Raw genomic sequence first — 18917 nt, forward strand, 5'->3', positions numbered from 1 at the left:
ATCGTTTATGCACCACACCCAGTGCTCCATGCAATATGAGCCTGCCTTAATACCCCCAACCAGGCCCTCCTAACCTCCACCCCCCTCGCCTCCAAAACCTTTTGTTTCTCAGAGTCCACAGTCTCTCTTGGTTCATTCGTTTTTTTCTAACATAAATATGTTGTGCTATAAATTTCCCACTAAGCATTGTTTTAGCTACGTCACACAGATTTTGTTATGTTGTGTTGTATTTTCATTCTCATTCACCTCAAAATACTACCTGATTTCTTCTGAGATTATTTGATGCATGGATTATATAGTAGTATGCTAATTTCCAAGCATTTAGAAATATTCTTTCTGTTACTGGTTTCTCATTTAATTTCATTATGATCTGAGAATGTACTTTGTATGATTTCAGTTCTTTTATATTCCTCAAGGTTTTTTATGACTCAGAATATAGTGTCTCTTAGTTAATGTTTTATGGGTACTTGCAATGAATGTATATCTTGCTACATAAGTGCCTTTATTCTACAGTGGATTCTTTTTTGTTTTTCCCCCAGTGGTGTATTGTTTGTAACAAAAGGAACATTTGGACAGCTTACCTGTGAGTGGCAGTATAGTTTTGATGAGTTTACCAAAGAGCCATTCATTGTTCATGGGAGAAGATTACGCATTGAAGCAAAGGTATGTTGAATAGATTTTTTTTTTGAAAACTTGGAACTGAAAATAACGCACTGAAATGGTCCTCTACTTCCCATCTCTTTTATAGACATCATTTTGTCTTACTGTGGTTTTCCTTTACACCTCCTGTCTTACTCAGGCTTAAAGAAGAGCAAGCCAGGCCAAGAAAAAATACCAGACTCTGTGTTTTGCATTGACAATAATGTTCCTGGGCCTTGGCTTTCTAGAACCCCAACTTCCCACTGCTGTCCAAGACACGAAAATGAGAAAATCATTTGTATACCTCAAAATCCCTAGTGGTTCTATACAAAATGTTTTTCCCTGAAAATCTTAAAAAAAACAGACTCTTGAAAACTTGCTTCTCTCTAACAGACAGTTATTGGTACTTCTTTTGCTTTTTATAGGTATTAACTTCCCAATTCCATTCTAATCTTGAGGGCAAAGGCCATCTCTCACTCTGCATTGATTACTAACATGGCGCCTGGTACTTGAATGTAGATATAATGAATTGCTAGTCATTTGGTAAATCAGCAGAGACACAGTATCCATTTTAAGTCTTAAAGATTCCACAAAGTATTTTAAGCGATACAAAGAAGTACAAGATACTTGGCCCCAAGGTATTTGACCAGATACCTTTGCATAGGAGCACTTTGGCACTGGCTGTATTAGTAGGAAATACTGTAAATGATACAGCCCAAGTAAGTTTTGTTCTTTGTTGTTTTGTTTTATTTTGATTTTGAGGGATTTAACTGGCTCCTGTAACTGAAAGTCTTAAAAGTCTGCATCTGCTAGTTTAGATATGCTCCAGTGATGCCATTAGCGGTTACTCTGTCTCCCTTCCTCTCCTCCTTCATTCTCTCCTTTGCCACTCTCACTTCTAGGTCCTACTTTCCTCAGTGTTGGCTTCATGGTCAAGTCGGCCAGCAGATGTTCCAGGTTTATATCTTACTAGCTCAGCAGCGTGAAAGCTTCTCACTGGGTTTCACTGGGCCACCTTTGGTCACGTGCCTATCCTGAGCCAGTCATTTTGGTTAGAGAGCCTGTATGAGCCAGCTGGCCAGGTGAGGGTCATGGGATCACCATGGTGTTTCCGAGAAGGAAGGGTCGCTCTATCTGAAGTATTTGGAGTGAGAGAAGGTGAGAAATATTACCCAAAGGAGATTCAAAAGTTGTTGCTTGAAGAAGGGTCCTTAGACACAGGCAGGCAGAAACAGACGTTTTCTGGGCTAGCCTGTAGTTCATAACTGCCCCAGGGCCTTGTGTTTAACCACTGAAGATCATGTCTCTAGTCTTACCACTCACTCCAAAGACACAGGCAGCTCCTGAGTAGACTGGCTCTTTGTTCTTGAGGATCTTCGACCAACTTATACATTGGGAATTTCTCTGATTCAATCACTCAGAAAATGAAAGGCCCTACGGTCTTGTGCAAGGTAATGAATAGTGACTATGCCTATGCCTATGACTTTATGCCTGTACGCTTGCCTGGCTTTTTTCATACCTTTTTCTCTCTCCAAAGATAAATTTCTTCTTACCGTCTTGGTTTCTTTCCCTTCTCCCTTTTCTTGAAATCTTTAATCAACAGTTTTTTTTTTTTTTTTTTTGAAGTAAAAGAATCTGTTGTCTTCTAGAGTCTGTGTTTACATGGATGTTTGAATTACTTAGAGACATTATTTGATCAAGAGCCCCTCACATTGCTTCCCCTGTAGCTCTGCCCATAGTTAATAGAGATAAACATCACCCTCCTTTTTAATCCTGTTACTTCTGTTTACCCTCTCCTGTCCACCATTAGCTCTCCCTACAAACACTGAATAGAACACCAGAGAAGCATAAAAATTGGAGGACAATCAAAAAAAAAAAAATAGTAGAGTGCAATAAGCTTGAGTTACATTCTTACTGCATGATGGATTTAAAATGTCAGAAATTACATACATACACAACCCCCTATACAACACACCTGTGTATATTACCTTTTAACTGAACTCATCTTGATTTCATGGCCAGATACCAAGAACTATCTGGAGGGGAGAACACTGCTCTGACTTACCTCCTCATCCTTTGGATAAACCCTGTATGGCTTTGGCAATTGAAATCTCAAAGCTTTTTAACGTAAGCTTAATTATAATGGATATGGTAGAATTTAGTCTTTTTATTTTTTTTTCCATTTGTGTTTGAGTCTTCTTGGTTCTTCATTCTTGGCTTTTTTAAAGGTATATGATTTGGGTAAGGTGGACACTTTAAACACAGATTTACAGAACTGTGGCATTTTTTAAATCCTATTTCTACAACTGGATTTTCATTTTAATGAAGTTACTCTCTTTATAGGAGCGGGTGAAGTCTGTGTTTCATGCCAAGGAGTTTGGAAAAATAATTAACTTCAAGACCCCAGAGGATGCTAGGGTAAATATAATGAATCTCTTTACTTAAACAGATAGCAGCTTCTCATTCCAAAGGCATGTAGTAAGTTGGACTGTTTTCTAAAGCAGATAAGTTTTGTTTTTAATTTTGTTTTTGTATTTTTACGGTTTTAGTATACGTAACTAGATGTTTCCTCAAGACTATTTTTCATTACCCCCTTTCTCAGTTTCTCGGTAATACATTTTCCATTTACTCTCTGTCACCATATTATTTTACCCCAGAAGGTTGGTTTTTAATCTTCCTGCTCTCCCAGAAACATCCAGAGAAGGCTACTGGGCTCAGTTCTCGTGCTCTGTTTATCTTAGAGACAGTCCCGCTAAGTTCTTCTTTCATTAATAGAAGCACATAGTCCTCTGCGGAAGCATCTCATAATGAGATAACCCTAATATTGCCTCCGGGGCTTTCATCCATTACACAGCCCCAGTGGTAATAGATATTTATTGGTAGGAAGATTTGCATTATATTTGCATTTTATTTTTGCAATTTCAGAGCCTTTTAAGATAGAAAATATTTGTATCATGAGAGCACGTAAACTGCCCAAGAAGGTTGCTCTCCAGCTAGCCGCTCTAGAATTCTGTGTAATTATTCCTCCTCCAGCAGTAGAATCCTATATATGGAATCATGAAGATTTGTGACACAGAACTGACATTGTTGGAAGAAAGGTTGCACAGATAGTTTTCACAGTATGCCACAGTTATTCAGCCGGCTGCCAAATGACTCTTCTCTCTCAGGATGATTTATTTTACTTTTCTTATTCTGAAGATGCACATTCAAGTCCAAAGACCTTAGAAAAATATTATTCTTATTAGTAAATCAAACCTGGTACCATTGTCTCTGAACTTCTGGACTATTTAACTGAGGCGAGTAATGTCTTAGGCAGGATGAATGTAATTATTGGCCATGAGTATACACCTAACCGAAATAGAAAGCCAACTTCTAAATTTATACTCATTACATTTTGAGTTTCATTGCAAGTTCTTGAAATAAGCAAATGTTGATTTATTTCCCCGCAACAGTGGATCCTCACAAAACTAGAAGAGGCAAGAGAACCTTCCCCGAGATTCTGATGGAGAACACTGCCTGAAGAGACACAGCAATAAATTATTAGAGTTTCAACCTTGTACCTTCCACAACCAGTTTCGGAAGTATAGTACGAAAGTAATTTCAAGTACTAAAGAAATTAAAAAAAAAAAAAACCATACACACAAAATTGGTTACAATCAGGTAAAACAATCATGTGATTAAACTGTTTCAACTCAGTGGGGATCCAGTTGGTTTTCTAACTTGAATCATGCATCTAGTTAAAATTCTTCTACTTTATAAAAGAAGCATTTATTTTATGAATCTTAAATATTTGCTCCAAGTGGTTCTCTGCAGTGTGGAGAAATTGTCCATATTGTGCACCCCCCCCCCCATGGAACTAAGGTTAATGTTTCTGGTTTGTATTTTAAACTTCTATCATGCTTATTTCAGACTCCCTAAATCAGTGACAGGAAAATGATCAAATCAAACATAGCCGCAGTGGTATCAAGAGAACCTTAGTGGTGGTTTCTTTAGAAACATGAAATTCTTTTTACAGATAAATATTTTGGTATTATTTTCCTTATTTTTTTATAAAGGATGTGTTTGAATTATACTTCCATAGCATGACTATGAAAACAACCTTTTTTAATATAAAACAGATTGAATAATACCCCTTCAAGCTTCATCTTAAGAAAGGCTGGAAGAAATGAGTATCAGACCCAAAAAGGAAGAGCCCCTTTCAGAACTTTGAAGCCTTAGAAATACTTCCTCATGCCAACATCATGGGATCTACTTGGTTTACCCAAGTCACGTTTTTAATAGATTGCTGACTTTAATGGAAAATTACTGAAGCCTTAATAATACCAACTCTCCATTCACTGATAGTGTGAAATAGAATTCCCACCATCTGACATACAAGTTATGCTTCAGAACAGACAGCCCTTCTTGTAAGTAAATGTCTCTACCCTGAAGAGTTGATTACCTGTTTTGTTGACAGAAGATTGGGAATTGCTGCTGTGTTTTCTCTACAGTTATTTAAATGAGAATCACTTTTGAAAGCCTGTCAGGACAGAAATCATGGGCTATGCATTCGTTAAAAAAAGGTCACGGGTTTTTTTTCTTGGTTTTTGTCCAAGATCCTTGTACCTTAATATTAATGGACTTTTTCAAGTAAAAGGGGATGAATATATGATTGTGAAACCATGAAGAGAATGATCCAGTGTCTTATTTAGTTATCGAATAATGCAGAGTATTTGATGCATGTCGTATGTGCCATGAAATTATTATAAACTGTTTCTGGGATTGGAGACTCTGTATAGTCAGTGATTGTGAAATTCTTCTCAGGGTCTTCAAACCCTTGCTTTGTTGTAAAAGCTAAAATAAACAGCATGCCAGACTGTAATTGTATTTCTTCCTGTCCGAATCCTACTGGTTTTCCTTTGAGGTTGTAGAAACACATTGTTTATTATCAATTATTTCCCTCAGGATGCTTTTTTCTTTGCCGAACATAAATTGACTCAAAAGATGGCAAATTTCATATCCCATGGTAGTGCGTACTCCCATGATGTCTTTGGTTCAGAGCAACATAGACATTTTCTCTGTTGCTCAGCTCCTCTGATTTCACATACATTAAAATTAAAACTAAAAGTAGTGGCCAGAAAACTTCCATCAGATTGTCGCCATTTGAAATGTTGCTTTACTGGAGTTCCATTCGGTGCCATTAACCAAATACCTCTTTACCTACTACAGTTTCATGATTTCATTCTCAGAAAAGATACAGACACATAAGTTCTTTGGTGTTCTATGGTAAAGGAGAAAAGCCGAAAAGAGTAAGCAAAGATTTTTTTTTTTGGTATCCTCTGGAGAGCAGCACGGAATGGGTCTTGTAACTGGTACATATGCAAAGCCAACCTGCCTGTTTTTTCTGTGTTAACTTACCAACGAGGACCTAGAAATATCTTTTATTTTTAAGAAGTGGTCTACCCATCATCAACGCCTCCTGTCACTTTATTTATAGAGTAGGAAGACCCACAATTACAAGAAGAGTCGTTTATCAATTGTCTTAGGAGGTTGTCTTCATCTAAATAAGCCACATCAGTAGATGGCTAGATGAAGAGCCAGTCTTTTTAGCATAACATTTTATAATTATGTGTTTGATTCTATATTTGTGAACATTACAGAGTCCATGATCTGACTCTATTTGAAAATAATCTTCTCTGAATTCTATTTAACATTTAATGGATCTCTGTTTGAGAGCTTTAAGCTACTTCTGGCCGGTTGGTAGGTGCTACGGAGTGAGATCCCAAGTATTGTGTCCCTTCTCCATGTAGTTAGCTTGAGCCCCAGCCCCTTACTTCTAGCCCAGCACCTAGTCTGTCCGTGATGATTGTGTAAATCCCAACACAGAGTGTTCCCTGACAACTCTCCTCTGAAAAATTATGATCATTGGAAATAGCAACTTTGATTTCTGGTCCAACGAGAAGCTTCTGATTTCTTCACATTTACAAAATGACTGAACCCAAGAGCATGTGCACTTCTCTGTTGGCTTCCCTCTTACTGTGTATGTACTGGCTGCTTTTTCCCTAGAATTAACAAGACCTTGGGATTTCTCCTGGGCTCAGTTTAACACAACCCAAGTTATTTTCTGATCCCTAAATAATCATTAGCTGCTCTAGGCAGTCCTTCCCTGGTCCACCACCCTCCACAATCCTAACCCATGACTAAACGGTCCTGTGGCCTCCAAATAAGTTAGGAATTCCTTCTTAATTATTTCCATCATAATTCGCTTGTGTTTTTATGATGACGATAACAGTAACTTTTCCCAGTGGATATATATGCGTCTAGCTTATCTCTTTGAAATATCGTAGTATTTTATTCCTGTCTGATAAAAAAACTAAAGACTCAGTGCTGAATTTTCTGCACCTCAGTTACTCAGTCACCACTTGCCAGTGTTAAGTGAGTCCTCAGACCAAGTCTCGGCCCATGTATTAAAAAGCCTGGGACAGAAGATGCTAGGCTAATTTGCTATAGCAAATTTGCTATAAGCAAATTAGCCTATAACTGCTTATAGCAGTTGGAACTGGGTGCCCGGTCACTGCAGATAGAAGTAGCCATTTGGAACTGGATGTTTTCCTGTTCCTGCCAACACAGTTGAGAGAAATTTGTCTGGGTTCCGAGGCCATTGCTTTTTACCTTTTCTCAAGATCAGTCCAAATCCTCAAGGACAGTGGTTTTCAAGCTGTAGGTCTTAACCCATTAGTGGGCCATAAAACCAATTTCACATCTCAAGGCCAGCATAGCTTTAAAGTGGAATAGAAATGAAAATAAGAGAACATTGCATGTAACAAGGTTAAATTGTTTCCTGAGATGTTTCCTAAATAGTTTATACGCTATGTGTACTCTGTCACAATAGAAAATAACATTTTCTATTGTGAATTGCATTTTTTTTAAAAAAGGGCAAAACAAAAAACCTTGAGAAAAACTGCTGTGGGAGGCGTGGGCCACACACTGATTGTTGGAACAATCTGGACAGTGTGGAACCTGGCCTTAGAGAAGGAGCAGCAGATGCACAGCTCAGGGCATCTTTAGCTTGTGAGCACCGTCTTTTTCTTTGGAGGGAGAAGATAGGATGGCTCTTGTTTTGCTTTTTATGAGATATTTTCCTTTCCTGATGTATATCCGATGCCCTCAGGTACCAGAAAAAGCAAAGTTAGATCTGTAGACAGCACCCCAAAAAGTCCACAGGCTTTTAACTAGAGATATTTAACCAGAGATATTTCAACCTGTCTCCCACTAATCCTCTTCCTAGGATCGGGCACAGCAGTTCTCTCCTTTTATGAGCTTGCTCATCTGGCGTCCCTGTGATGCACTGGAAGGTGGTAAAGGCCCTTAAAAATGGGGAGCTTAGCTACAGGTGACACTTTTGTAGGGTCTGAGTACGTGTTCTCTGGAAGGTGCTATCCACACGCCGGTGCCTTGCCGTTGAGTGAAGTAAGTGGGTTTCTTCCTTTCTTTAGATTCCAGGTAGGAATAACCTGCATTCCTTATTCAAGGTTCAGGACAAAATTCATTCAGTCTCAGTGTTTTCCATGCTATTGCCCAGTATCCCCTGTAGCTCCTTCACATGCCTTGAAAGAAGGCCCTTCACCCAGGGCTTTGAAATCCTACCCGACTGCTGATGCTGACCAGTCAAGCCGCGTTGAATCAGTTGAACTGTGTATGGTTCGTTGACTCTGTAGTTTTGGTCATTGGCCAATACAACTGTGAATGAAGACCTTCGCTCATGCTTTTCTTTCTGGCACAATTGGTATAAAGAAATACTTGTTTCAAGCTGATTCTGCAAGCCGGCCACCCCACAGGCCAAGAAGATGCTGGATCCTCCTCTGTTCCACACCTCCTTCGTGTTTCTTTAATTAAAACCTTTTCTACTTTATTTCCTATTTTGTAAAAAAAAAGTGACATGTCATTAAAAAAAAAAGTTTTACTTTAGAAGTATGGATTCTTTTTAAAAAGCATAATAGCATTTTCCAAAAAAAAAAAAAAAAATCATCTTGGTTACCCAAATAGCTATATAACAAATGTAACTTCAAATTTTATAGTTTGATATGTGTGTACTTAAATTTTTTATGACTTTATACAATATAAATGAACATGTACTCTAGTTTAATATCCACAATGACATGATCTGTCGATCTGAAAACGCTGTCACTGAACACTCACTATGTGCTGTTCTGATACCTCAATAATGCTTCCCTTCCAGTGAGGTCCTATAACAAGAAATCCTATGAGAGTTCCACAATAAAAAGTCTAGCAATCAGTACTATACCTAGAACTGCTGGAAAGCCCCCGTCTCTTATTATGTCATCATACTGTCGGTGTCCATTGGCTACCCGAAAGTTCTATTTAGGGGGTGAAAAAGACTGAAAAATGTAGATTACATTGAAATGTTCTGAGTATCAATAATTGTATACACAAACTATTACAAATCATACCTGGGGCTTCTTTCAAGGTTGGGTAGATTGTTACACACTTTTAGAAAAATTATCATCTCTGTATGTGAATAAGTGTATGACAAAGGAAAATGGGTTTTTCAGGGAATACGCACTTCCTTACTAATACTCCCTTAATAATATTTCTGTTGACCAAATAGTCTGTGCTTCTTTGGGATGCTTACAGTTCTTTGGTAAAAATATGGTTATTGATGATGTTCATTTTTAAAATATCTATTTCTGCATCACTGCAATATTTCCTTCACTTCTGTGTTCCTTATACGCCTAACGTGGGCTCCAGACCAGCTGCCTATTACAGTCTCTGCCTTTTTTTTTAAATGTTGATAATTTATAAACATAAACATTTATAGTGAAGTTCCTCCTCTTGAAACTGAACTTGGTCTTTTTTCCTTTTTCCTGAAAGTTGATTAGCCATACTCACTAATGACTTTTTTCCTTAAAAAAAAAAAAATCATTAATTTTTGCCCTTGGTAGAATGAGGTTTCTTGGTCAGATGACTCTTCAGGGGTAAGGTATACTTTTTCCAATAAAAGGGGTCAAGTAAAATTTTCTCATCTTCAGTCTTCCTCTGTGTGTAGTTGTTGGGTAGGACCAGAAACATGACCAGGAAGTCCTCCCTCACCTCTCTAAACTCTCTCTCTCGGGGGCCTACATAAATGTAGATAACAAAGAGATTGGCTAAACTCTGATTTTTCTAGAAGACAGCATTCCAGCCCAGCATGGTCCTTGCAAACTAAAAACCTGTTGGTTAATACTTTATAAATTGTTAAGCAAAGCACCAAGACTGTGCTTCTCAACCTCAGCAAACTTCCAATGGCTCGTTTCCTCGGTAAGTGATGGGCACAATTTGAAGGAAGGGGTAGGAGAGAATGTTTTTACTTGCATAATTAATTAATATTTGGCAGAGATAATTACTTTGCCTCTGATACGGAGAGTTCATCCTTTGCATGACTTAAGAAAATACTTTGTTATTACTATTCTCTGTTCTGGTTTATTAGATAGCCTTCCTGCTACTGGATTGATTAAAAGCCCATCATTTTCTTAACATGCTTTGTCAGCTGAAGGTAAGTTAAAAATAACAATTCAGGGACGCCTGGGTGGCTCAGTGGGTTAAGCTGCTGCCTTCGGCTCAGGGCATGATCTCAGGGCCCTGGGATCGAGTCCCACATCGGGCTCTCTGCTCAGCAGGGGTCTGGTTCCCTTCCTCTCTCTCTGCCTGCCTCTCTGCCTACTTGTGATCTCTGTCAAATAAATAAATAAAATCTTAAAAAAAAAAAACAATTCAGTGCTAGCAAGAACTTAAAAAACGAAATCCTACATTAATTCCCTTGAATACTGGTGGTCTTGAGCATGTAGCGTAAGTTCAGTAATGATCAGAAGCAGTTCCTAATCTTCAGTGCGCCGTGTCTTTCCCCTCCTCCATACGGCTCTCCTTGTTTGTTCCTAGATGCCCCTTAGAGCTGCTTCCCCATCTCTGTGCTCTCTTGGGCAAAGGTATCTTGGCTCTTCTTTTCCTAGACCCTCACTGTTCCAGCTAATTTTTTAGCATTTTGTCAGGTTCCACAAAAACTGTTGCTTTGCATTCATTTCTTGAGGGAAGGTTGGCTTTTGCAGCTTAGTGTTGCTGCGGTAGAACCGCGACCTGGAGGAATAATTCCTGTTTTCCCAGCAGTGATGCTCTTCTGCTCTTTACCTGCTTCACGGTTGCAAGTGTCCAGCAGGATGAGAACCGGTCTGTGCTCTCACTGGCTAACGAAAAGGCTCAGTGCGGTTACAGGAGTGCTGACACATTGTTCCGTAACAGGCGTAGCTGTCGGAGTGTGTTTCCCAGACTGATTGGAGATCAGACCCATCACACCTTAAATCCCTAAGTGACTGTGCTGTATATGTTTTTGTACGTGTGCTCAGACCTTCAAATAAAAAGCAAACACAAAGCCACACCGGGCCTCTAGCTTGGCATATTCTACGCTTCCCAGGTGATTCTGTTTCTGCTTTACTGGGCCAGCTACTAGGGGAACCCCAACACAACATGATGATGAATGCAGAAGACCTCAAAAAGGAGAATGAAGGGAAGTAGACCACGCCCCCAAGCATGCCTCTTTGGCATAAGAATTGTTTTTAAGGAACAACAGACACAGGAAAAGCAGGGGTTACCTTTTGTAATGAAATTAGTAAGCAAATCTCCATTTGTAAGGGTGTCTCCTCTCTGTATTAAAAGGAGGAGGACCCTCAATCACAAGAAATGCTTATGAGGAGGAGCCCAACTTACATCTGCATGTCGACCTTACCATACATTTCCTTGTAGCTCCCCATAATTGGCCTGTCCCACCCCCAACACCTTTCTCGTGTGGGGAGAAAAGTAGGGTGATAGCCTGGCCCATTTTAGAGGGTTACTCAGTTTTCCTGCGTTTCTCCCATGTTTACAGAAGGTGTACACATTATTAAACTGTTTTTCTCCTGTTTATCTTTTATTACAGGGATGGGATCCCCACCCAACAATCTAGAAAACAAGAGGGGAAGTTATTCTTCCTCCCCTAGAGTTTGGTGACCCATCATGGACTTGCTGAAACAGCATACTCCCCCTGGAGCCTGCACACAGGATCCTGAAAAACTGGCAGAAGCTGGCAAAGGGTAAGAAGCCTTACCAACATAGCTCCCCTAGCTGTCTCTCTGTGCCTAGTTGAGAGAGGAAGGGAAAATTTCACCTTCTTCATTCTTTACAAATTTCCATTACCAGGAGAAAATATTTGCATGAACGGTTCTTTGTGTGTAGAGACTCTGGTAAAGATTCTTCTTGTTGATCCCTTGTTTTCTGTTGGTCCCTTTCTTTCCAAAGACGGTCGTTGTTTTCTGTTGTCTCTTGTGTGTCATTCGTCGGAAAAAGGAGAACGAACGATAGGCCAGACATTTTCCTTTCATTTTTGTGTCTTGAGAGCTTGGCTTTTTGACCAGTGAGAGTACTTCCTTGGTCTCCACTAGAGGGAAGATGCAAGTATGGGTTTAAACGTGACAGCCAGCCAGATAGGCTGGTGATCCAGGACATGAAGTGAGAAGCCACTGTGCCAGCTCTCAGGGGAGTTTATCTTAGGGGTTCCCAGTCCATAAGGGACGAGTCTTCTCAACCTTCATTGTCTCGGTGCCAGAAAAATCCCATTCTAGCAGCATGTGTCGAGGATCTAGAACTGGAGGTGTCTCACCTCATGGGATACAAAAGACATCCTTTCACTATATCATTCTTATGGCCTGTGACAAGGGAAGGTCTTTGCTTTCTTACATTAACCCTAACAGTGAACTTCCCGGATTTGTAAGGACTGCATCTTTTCCAGCATAGGGTAGGATACCTCTTGTCTGCCCAAAGAGGGCACCTCTTGTATCCATGGTTAAGCCATAAAATAGGCTTATGAGTTCGAGTCCCTTTGGAGGTTAATACAAGATTCTACTCATCAATAGCCAGATGATGACTCATTTGAACTGGAAAGACTTAAATATTTGAAAAAAAATTTTTTAGATCTCAATCTAAATGGTTGCCTCACCGGTATCTAGAGAAGGATCAAACTGAAAAGAGGACATGGAGGAATATAGCATCAGCCTCAAGGACTCTCTTAACAAGAGGAAAGTGCAAAGCACTTTTCTTCACTTTCAGAAGATTTCTATCAGCTTTAGAGAAGAGGTAGATCAGTGGCCGTTTACAACTCCACTCACAGAGTCCTCGACTGGCTGCTCAGGGGTCATCTTCTCACCCATGTTCATGCTGCAGTGATCGGACAACCCAGCCAGGCCCTTGGGGAAGACTCCCCTCACAGAGGAACTGGATGACCAGAATTTCTCCCAGGCCTTCCTGCAAATGCTCAGGAAATGGATTGGCTAAGGCTGATGTGCGGTGACTGATAAAAGCAACAGTAAGTCTTTTCACCCTAAAGTGAGTTGGTCCCAGGTTGGAGTCTACGCTCAGAAGAGGAGAGCATTCAGAGGCTCTTGTTGAATGTTTCATCTACTCTTCACACGGGCATACTGCGTTAAGCCCTGAAGTTCCTGGACATAGGACTCTTGATTTCCATCTTAGTTGAAATGGAAATCTTCCCCAGTAAGGATATAAAAAAGCAAATCAAAGATAATGTAGTTGGATGGGTGTGTCAGCCCCATAATGCATTCAGGCTCCTCTACTTCTTGGAGGAATTAGAAATACCATCTTTTGTCTTAAAAATCTTTATAAAACTAGAAATGCAGTTCTAGAAGCACTACAAAGTCCATCCATCGATACCAATCCCAGAGCCTCCCCTCTTCATCTCAAGATGCTTGCAGTTACTACATAAGATTGGAATATTGGAAATGGAATTGTCCTGCACCTAAGAAAAGGAAAACTTTTAATAGTAATTACTTTAGACTTCTGGTAGTAGGCAAATATGCCCCAAGGGCCCTGGAGACAACTTGGATACTTTCCCTTTTCCTTGGATGTAGATTTTCTACCCCCCATCTTCACTAGGACCTGAGAGCTATCTCTTCGAAATGAAAACTTTGGGGAGATGATTCTCATTAGAAGGAGAAAAGAAACTTTTTAGAAATTGGGCACATTTTTTTTTTAAAGTGGCTTCCCTACAAATCTCAGTAAAAAAGCCTTTGCCTTCTGAGTTAGCCATAAGTAAACTTAACTCATTCCATCTTCCAGAAACACAATTTGGATCCAGCTGTTCTTTTTTCTTTTTTCTTTTTTCTTTTTTTTTCCCTTCTTTAAAATTTTATTTATTTATTTGACAGATCACAAGTAGGTAGAGTGGCGGGTGGAGGGGGGGCGGTTCCCGATGCAGGGCTTGATCCCAGGACCCTGGGACCATGACCTGAGCCAAAGGCAGAGGCTTAGCCCACTGAGCCACCCAGGTGCCCCACCAGCTGTTTTTTCTAAACTACTGACTTGTGTGTTATTTTACCAGATTCATAGTTAAAATGTTACAACGGCAGGTATAAGGTCACTGTTTGTATCTATGTTTATGTGTGTCTGTGTGTGTTGTAGATAGAATATTTTTTGGGGGGGCCGCCTGGGTGGCTCAGTGGGTTAAGCCTCTACCTTTGGCTCAGGTCATGATCTTAGGGTACTGGAATCAAGCCTCACGTCAGGCTCTCTGCTCAGCAGGGAGCCTGCTTCCTCCTCTTCTCTCCCTGCCTCTCTGCATACTTGTGATCTCTATCAAATTTAAAAAAAAAAATTTTTTTTTCTTTTTTAACCTCCAGATGGTATTGCCAAAATTAATTTGTAAACTAGCTCTACTCTTGGTTCGCTCAAATTCATGTGATCTGGGAAAATATTCAATAAGTAAAAACCAGTGTAATTTGGTTAATTGAAATAGGTATGTCTTCAGGATTGTCAGTTTTGTATGTAATGCAGACATACAACTTTTATTCTACCTGGTTTATTAGTCAAATGAGTTCCTTTTACCTGTTATAAAACTTGTCAGCAAGAAAACTAAAAGAATGATGGCCTTTAGAAATCATCTCAGTATGATTATGAACAAGTGAATTAAGTAGATTTAAGTGGGATTAAAGTTTATAAATGAAATTTTCAACAGTGATTATTTTATGACATAGAAGATATGCTTTCAAATCTTTAAAATAGCTTTAAAATAGCTTCCAAAATCTTTTTGGTAATTGTAACCTATAAAATTTTCCCACGTTAAATGATGGAAATTCATTGGAATATCTAAACTTCCAAATATGATAAAATACTGGAACATTACTGAATGCAGGTTTTTTATATTTTTGGCTTAATACAGAAAAGCTAAATATATTTGGGTGTATTAGTAAACATCTTGTACCACACTGAAAAATTATACTATGAAGCAGCATATGCTTCAAAAATTACGGAATGTATTCATAAATTTGCCAAACTACAGTTCATAACTGCTTCTTAGTTCTAGAAATTAAGGTTTCAGAGGGTTGGGAATACTTGTTAACATATGTAATTAAAACCTCTCTGTATGCAAGGAAAGTAAGATGTGGTTTGGGTTCAGAAAATGTATGAGATACAAAGATGCATTCTTGTTACAGGAAAGAATAGTATCCTGGAGTAGAACGAGTTGTTTCAGAAAAGGAAAGAGGAGAGTAAGGGAAAATGAATTGGGTATAGAAAGGTGGGAAGAGAAAACTGTGTATAATTAAGCTAGCTAAAATGGTATGAATTCATACATGTGTAAACATAAACTTTAGCATCAATAGTATACTCGAATAAAACTAAAACTTGGTTTTCTTCCATCTCCTGAAGGTGTAACTGAACCAACTTGAGTTTGTTCCTTGGCCAGTCAAGATAAACAGTACACCCAGTTGGGTTGTTGGACAAAGTAAAATGTGCAGCAAAAAAGGAGTTCACAGGGCATAACCTCCAAAGCTATGACTCCCTGAGTAAGTGTGCATGGGTTCCTTTTCTTTAGGGTTAGGGTGAATATTTTAAAAAGGGGCTCTCTTGGGTCACCTGGGTGGCTCAGTCGGTCAAGTGTCTGACTCTTGATTTTAGCTCCGGTCGTGATCTCAGGGCTGTGAGATCGAGCCCTGTGTCAGGCTCTACTCTGGACATGCAGCCTGCTTAAGACTCTCCCTCTCCCTCTCCCCATCCCCCAGCTCATGGGCACATGCTCACTTGCTCCCTTTCTCAAATAAATCTAAAAAAAGAAAAAAATACATATCCTCTAAAAAGGATGGATCTCTTGTCCTCAGATGTGGAGGCAGGCATGAGATCCCGCAAGCACTTTAAGGAAAGATGTCTACGCTACATTGTATGTTATGTAAATGAGGTTGTGCTCCTCGTTAGGTGGAGATTTTAGTATTACAATGAGGTATAGGTAGTTGTCCATCACTCAAGAGGTCACTCCGTGATCCAAGGGCCCAGGTGTGAGCCAGCGGTTAAGCTCAAGCTGGTTTGGGTGGTGTGGGCCTGCTGGAGGTCTTATCAGGACCTTCCCTGTGCTATTGGCCTCTGCCTGAGTCAATAAAGGGGAAAGAAGAGCTTAAGGAGAAATGTAGGACAAAGGTCGCTGAGTACAAGCAAGGGGCTGTAATGGTGAGGGCTTGGGTTCCAGCTGGTAACAAAAAGACAGTGTTCTTTCTGACTTTGGTCCGCTCCTGAGAAAAAAAACTGTGACAAGTTTTTCTCTACCTTTCAAGCTGACTGGACAGCAAAAGATTTTGTGTTTTACTGAAGTAATTTCCTGTGTTTCATGTTATCTTTATCATCAATTTTTTGATTACTTAAGAAAACCCAGGCTTCTCAAGAGTAAGAGCCCAGTTTTGCTCACAACTATGTAAGCTTCTGTATTTGCCTTTGAAATCTTTTGTCACTTTGGTTAAAATAGGTAATCAAGTATTGCTTCTAAATTCTGGTCAAGTATTCAAAACTATTGAGCTTTTTGAAGAGCTGAAACTCAAATTCTAAATGAAATCTTTTTAAAAAGATTTTATGTACTTATTTGAGAGAGGTAGCATGAGAGGGGGGAGGATCAGAGGGAGAACCAGACGCCCTGCTCTAGGGAGCCTGGTGCGGACTCATCCCGGGCTCCAGGATCACGACCCAAGCCAAAGGCAGTTGCTTAACCAACTGAGCCACAGGTACCCTAAATGAAGTCTTTTTGACCTTGAAATAACTAGGGATGTTCCAGAGGGCCCCTAGAACATCTCAAGATTTGTTTCTCTCCTTGTTAAAAGAGCTATTAAACTAAAAAAAAAAAAAAAAAAAGCTATTAAACTAATTAGACTTCTATTAAATTACATGGGAAGCACTCCCAAGTAAGAGAGACTAACCTTTGCTTCGGTTGTATTTGTATGGCTACAGGTCATTAACATAAATGTTCCAGAAATTGTAATTCCTAGAAATCTGTTAGGTCGTCACCACTTGTAACTCTACTTATTATCAGTTGCACAATAGTGAACTTTCACTAGATCTTTAGCCACGGCCATTTTTAAAGTGTTGCTATTTATAGGAGTGATGGTCTGCTTTTCCAAGACGGCTTCATAACCAAGGAGATTCATGGAAAAAACTCTGACAAATACAGGTGTCTGATAACTTTCAAATCATCCATTGAACTTCTAAAACTCTATAGAAAAAGTGGAATTACAAAATTGCTAATATGAGACCAAGATAAGCAAGGATAACATGCGATTGAATGAACCAATGAAGACGATTTTAATTTTTATGACTTTGAAATACTAGTTATTTCCAGACTTAAGGGAAAGCTTTTTATTTTTTCTTAAGCTACCTTTGACTTAGAGCAATTTGGTAAAGTATGTATTAATGAACAAAAAAAAACAATTATTTTTTTCTCCCTACCTGGTCCCTCTAGAATTTGGAAACTCATAGGGACCCTTCTGATTTCCATGGCAATATGGTCACTTGTCAAGTTCAATAAGCATCTGTTCTTTTAAGAGGACGCAGTTAGAAACACTGGTTATACTACCAAGACTTTGAGTGGACTGTCATATCTGAGAATGTCCATAGAATCAGACGTGACTGTGCAGTTTTAAGAAGGTTAGTTTGACTTTATGGAGTTGGTATGACCCCTTTACAGGGTTTGAGGCAGCCTTACCCAGTAAGAAAGGTTACTTTCTGGCAGGTGCAGGAACCATAGAATGTTTGGGGGAATCTTAAGAGAGGAACTAACCTAAATCTATAGGTATTATAGGCAACATGAGGGTAAGTTCCAATCTGAGATTCCTTATGATAAGTTCCAGTAAGTTCCAAAATTTCAAAGAGCATATACGGTCAACCACTACTTGTTAATAATCAGGCCAAGTGCAATTTTGTTATTATCTTTGGCAGAAGTGGAAACTGATGCTTCAGTGGAAACTCTACTACACCCCTGTGAGTATCAGATTCTAGTTGTGTTGTCTGACGTTTCATTATTTACCTGTAAATGGAATTCTTCTAGTTTCCTTGCATAATCTTGCTAGAGACCTCCTCAAAGTAACATTCCCAATTTTACTCTCTTTTGACTTGGAGTCACTGAAAACAAACTGCGTGAAATTCCTGGAAATTTGATTTGATACGTCGTGCTATAATGTTATCACTTATAATTCTAGTTACCTTAAAATGTAGGTCACAGAAGTAACCAGATGTCCTTGTCAGCTGCATTATCGTGAACTCTCATCAGATCTTTAATATTGGCCATTTTGTAAGTCTTTTGTCAGTTACAGAACTTATTTCAGAACGTTTTGCAAAAGCGTGGAGCCAAGCCCTGCAAACTGAATGTGAATGACTTGCTGTAAACGCCACAGAAATGCCCCAGTAGCTCATGTTTACAGTCGTGCCTGTTACCTTGTGGGCCAAAGTTGACCTCAACACCTGACAACAGAGACATTCACGCTGCAGAAGATCCTTTGACCCCAAGTAGAAATCTTCTGACTGGCTGCCCTCAGGGGAGAGATTCAGTGCAAGATTTGCTCCAACCATTACCCCCCCCCCATAGAAATGCTGATTAAATCCCTGCTTGCACTGTAGAGGCCTAGCTGGGCTTCCACCTACCCCTCCAGCTCCCCAAATGAACCAGCCTGACCTGTTCCCAAGACCGAGACTGGTTCCATGAAAACTAGGGAACAGTCTGTCAATCCACTCAGCTTCTGGACTGTGAAGGTAATTTGAAGTTTCAAAGGCAGACCCAAAGGGGAGCAGATCGTGGCACCCCAAAATATGCCTCTTTGGCATAAGGATGATTTTGATCTAAATATTTTTAAGAAACAGGAGATCCAGCAAAAGCTCTGAAAATATGGCAAGAGCTACCCTTTTATGAGGGAAATTGATATGGATAAGGGAACTCCCCATTTGTAAGGGTCTCT

The 18917-nt window shown here is 39.5% G+C and overlaps 1 protein-coding gene and 1 long non-coding RNA gene across 5 annotated transcripts in view; both read left to right on the forward strand.

Annotated features, from left to right (window-relative positions):
• Positions 1-5500, forward strand: part of VPS13A (vacuolar protein sorting 13 homolog A) — a 236902-nt gene extending 231402 nt beyond the window's left edge. Inside the window, exons 70-73 of one of the 4 annotated variants that reach the window (XM_082694455.1) lie at positions 540-663; positions 2662-2766; positions 2983-3057; positions 4092-5500. In XM_082694455.1, the coding sequence (XP_082550581.1) occupies positions 540-663; positions 2662-2766; positions 2983-3057; positions 4092-4142 (355 nt within the window). In that variant the 3' untranslated portion in view covers positions 4143-5500. The remainder of the gene's footprint in view (positions 1-539; positions 664-2661; positions 2767-2982; positions 3058-4091) is intronic. The other 3 variants (XM_082694452.1, XM_082694453.1, XM_082694454.1) reach the window with 3 other exon arrangements.
• A 4816-nt stretch (positions 5501-10316) lies between these two features.
• Positions 10317-17904, forward strand: LOC309845965. The gene is made up of 3 exons (XR_014301629.1): positions 10317-11738; positions 12865-13006; positions 15361-17904. It is a non-coding gene; the product is annotated as an uncharacterized lncRNA (long non-coding RNA).
• The last annotated feature ends 1013 nt before the right edge of the window (positions 17905-18917 follow it).

The sequence above is a fragment of the Mustela nivalis genome (genome assembly GCF_964662115.1).
Source record: "Mustela nivalis genome assembly, chromosome: 13".
NCBI lineage: Eukaryota > Metazoa > Chordata > Mammalia > Carnivora > Mustelidae > Mustela > Mustela nivalis.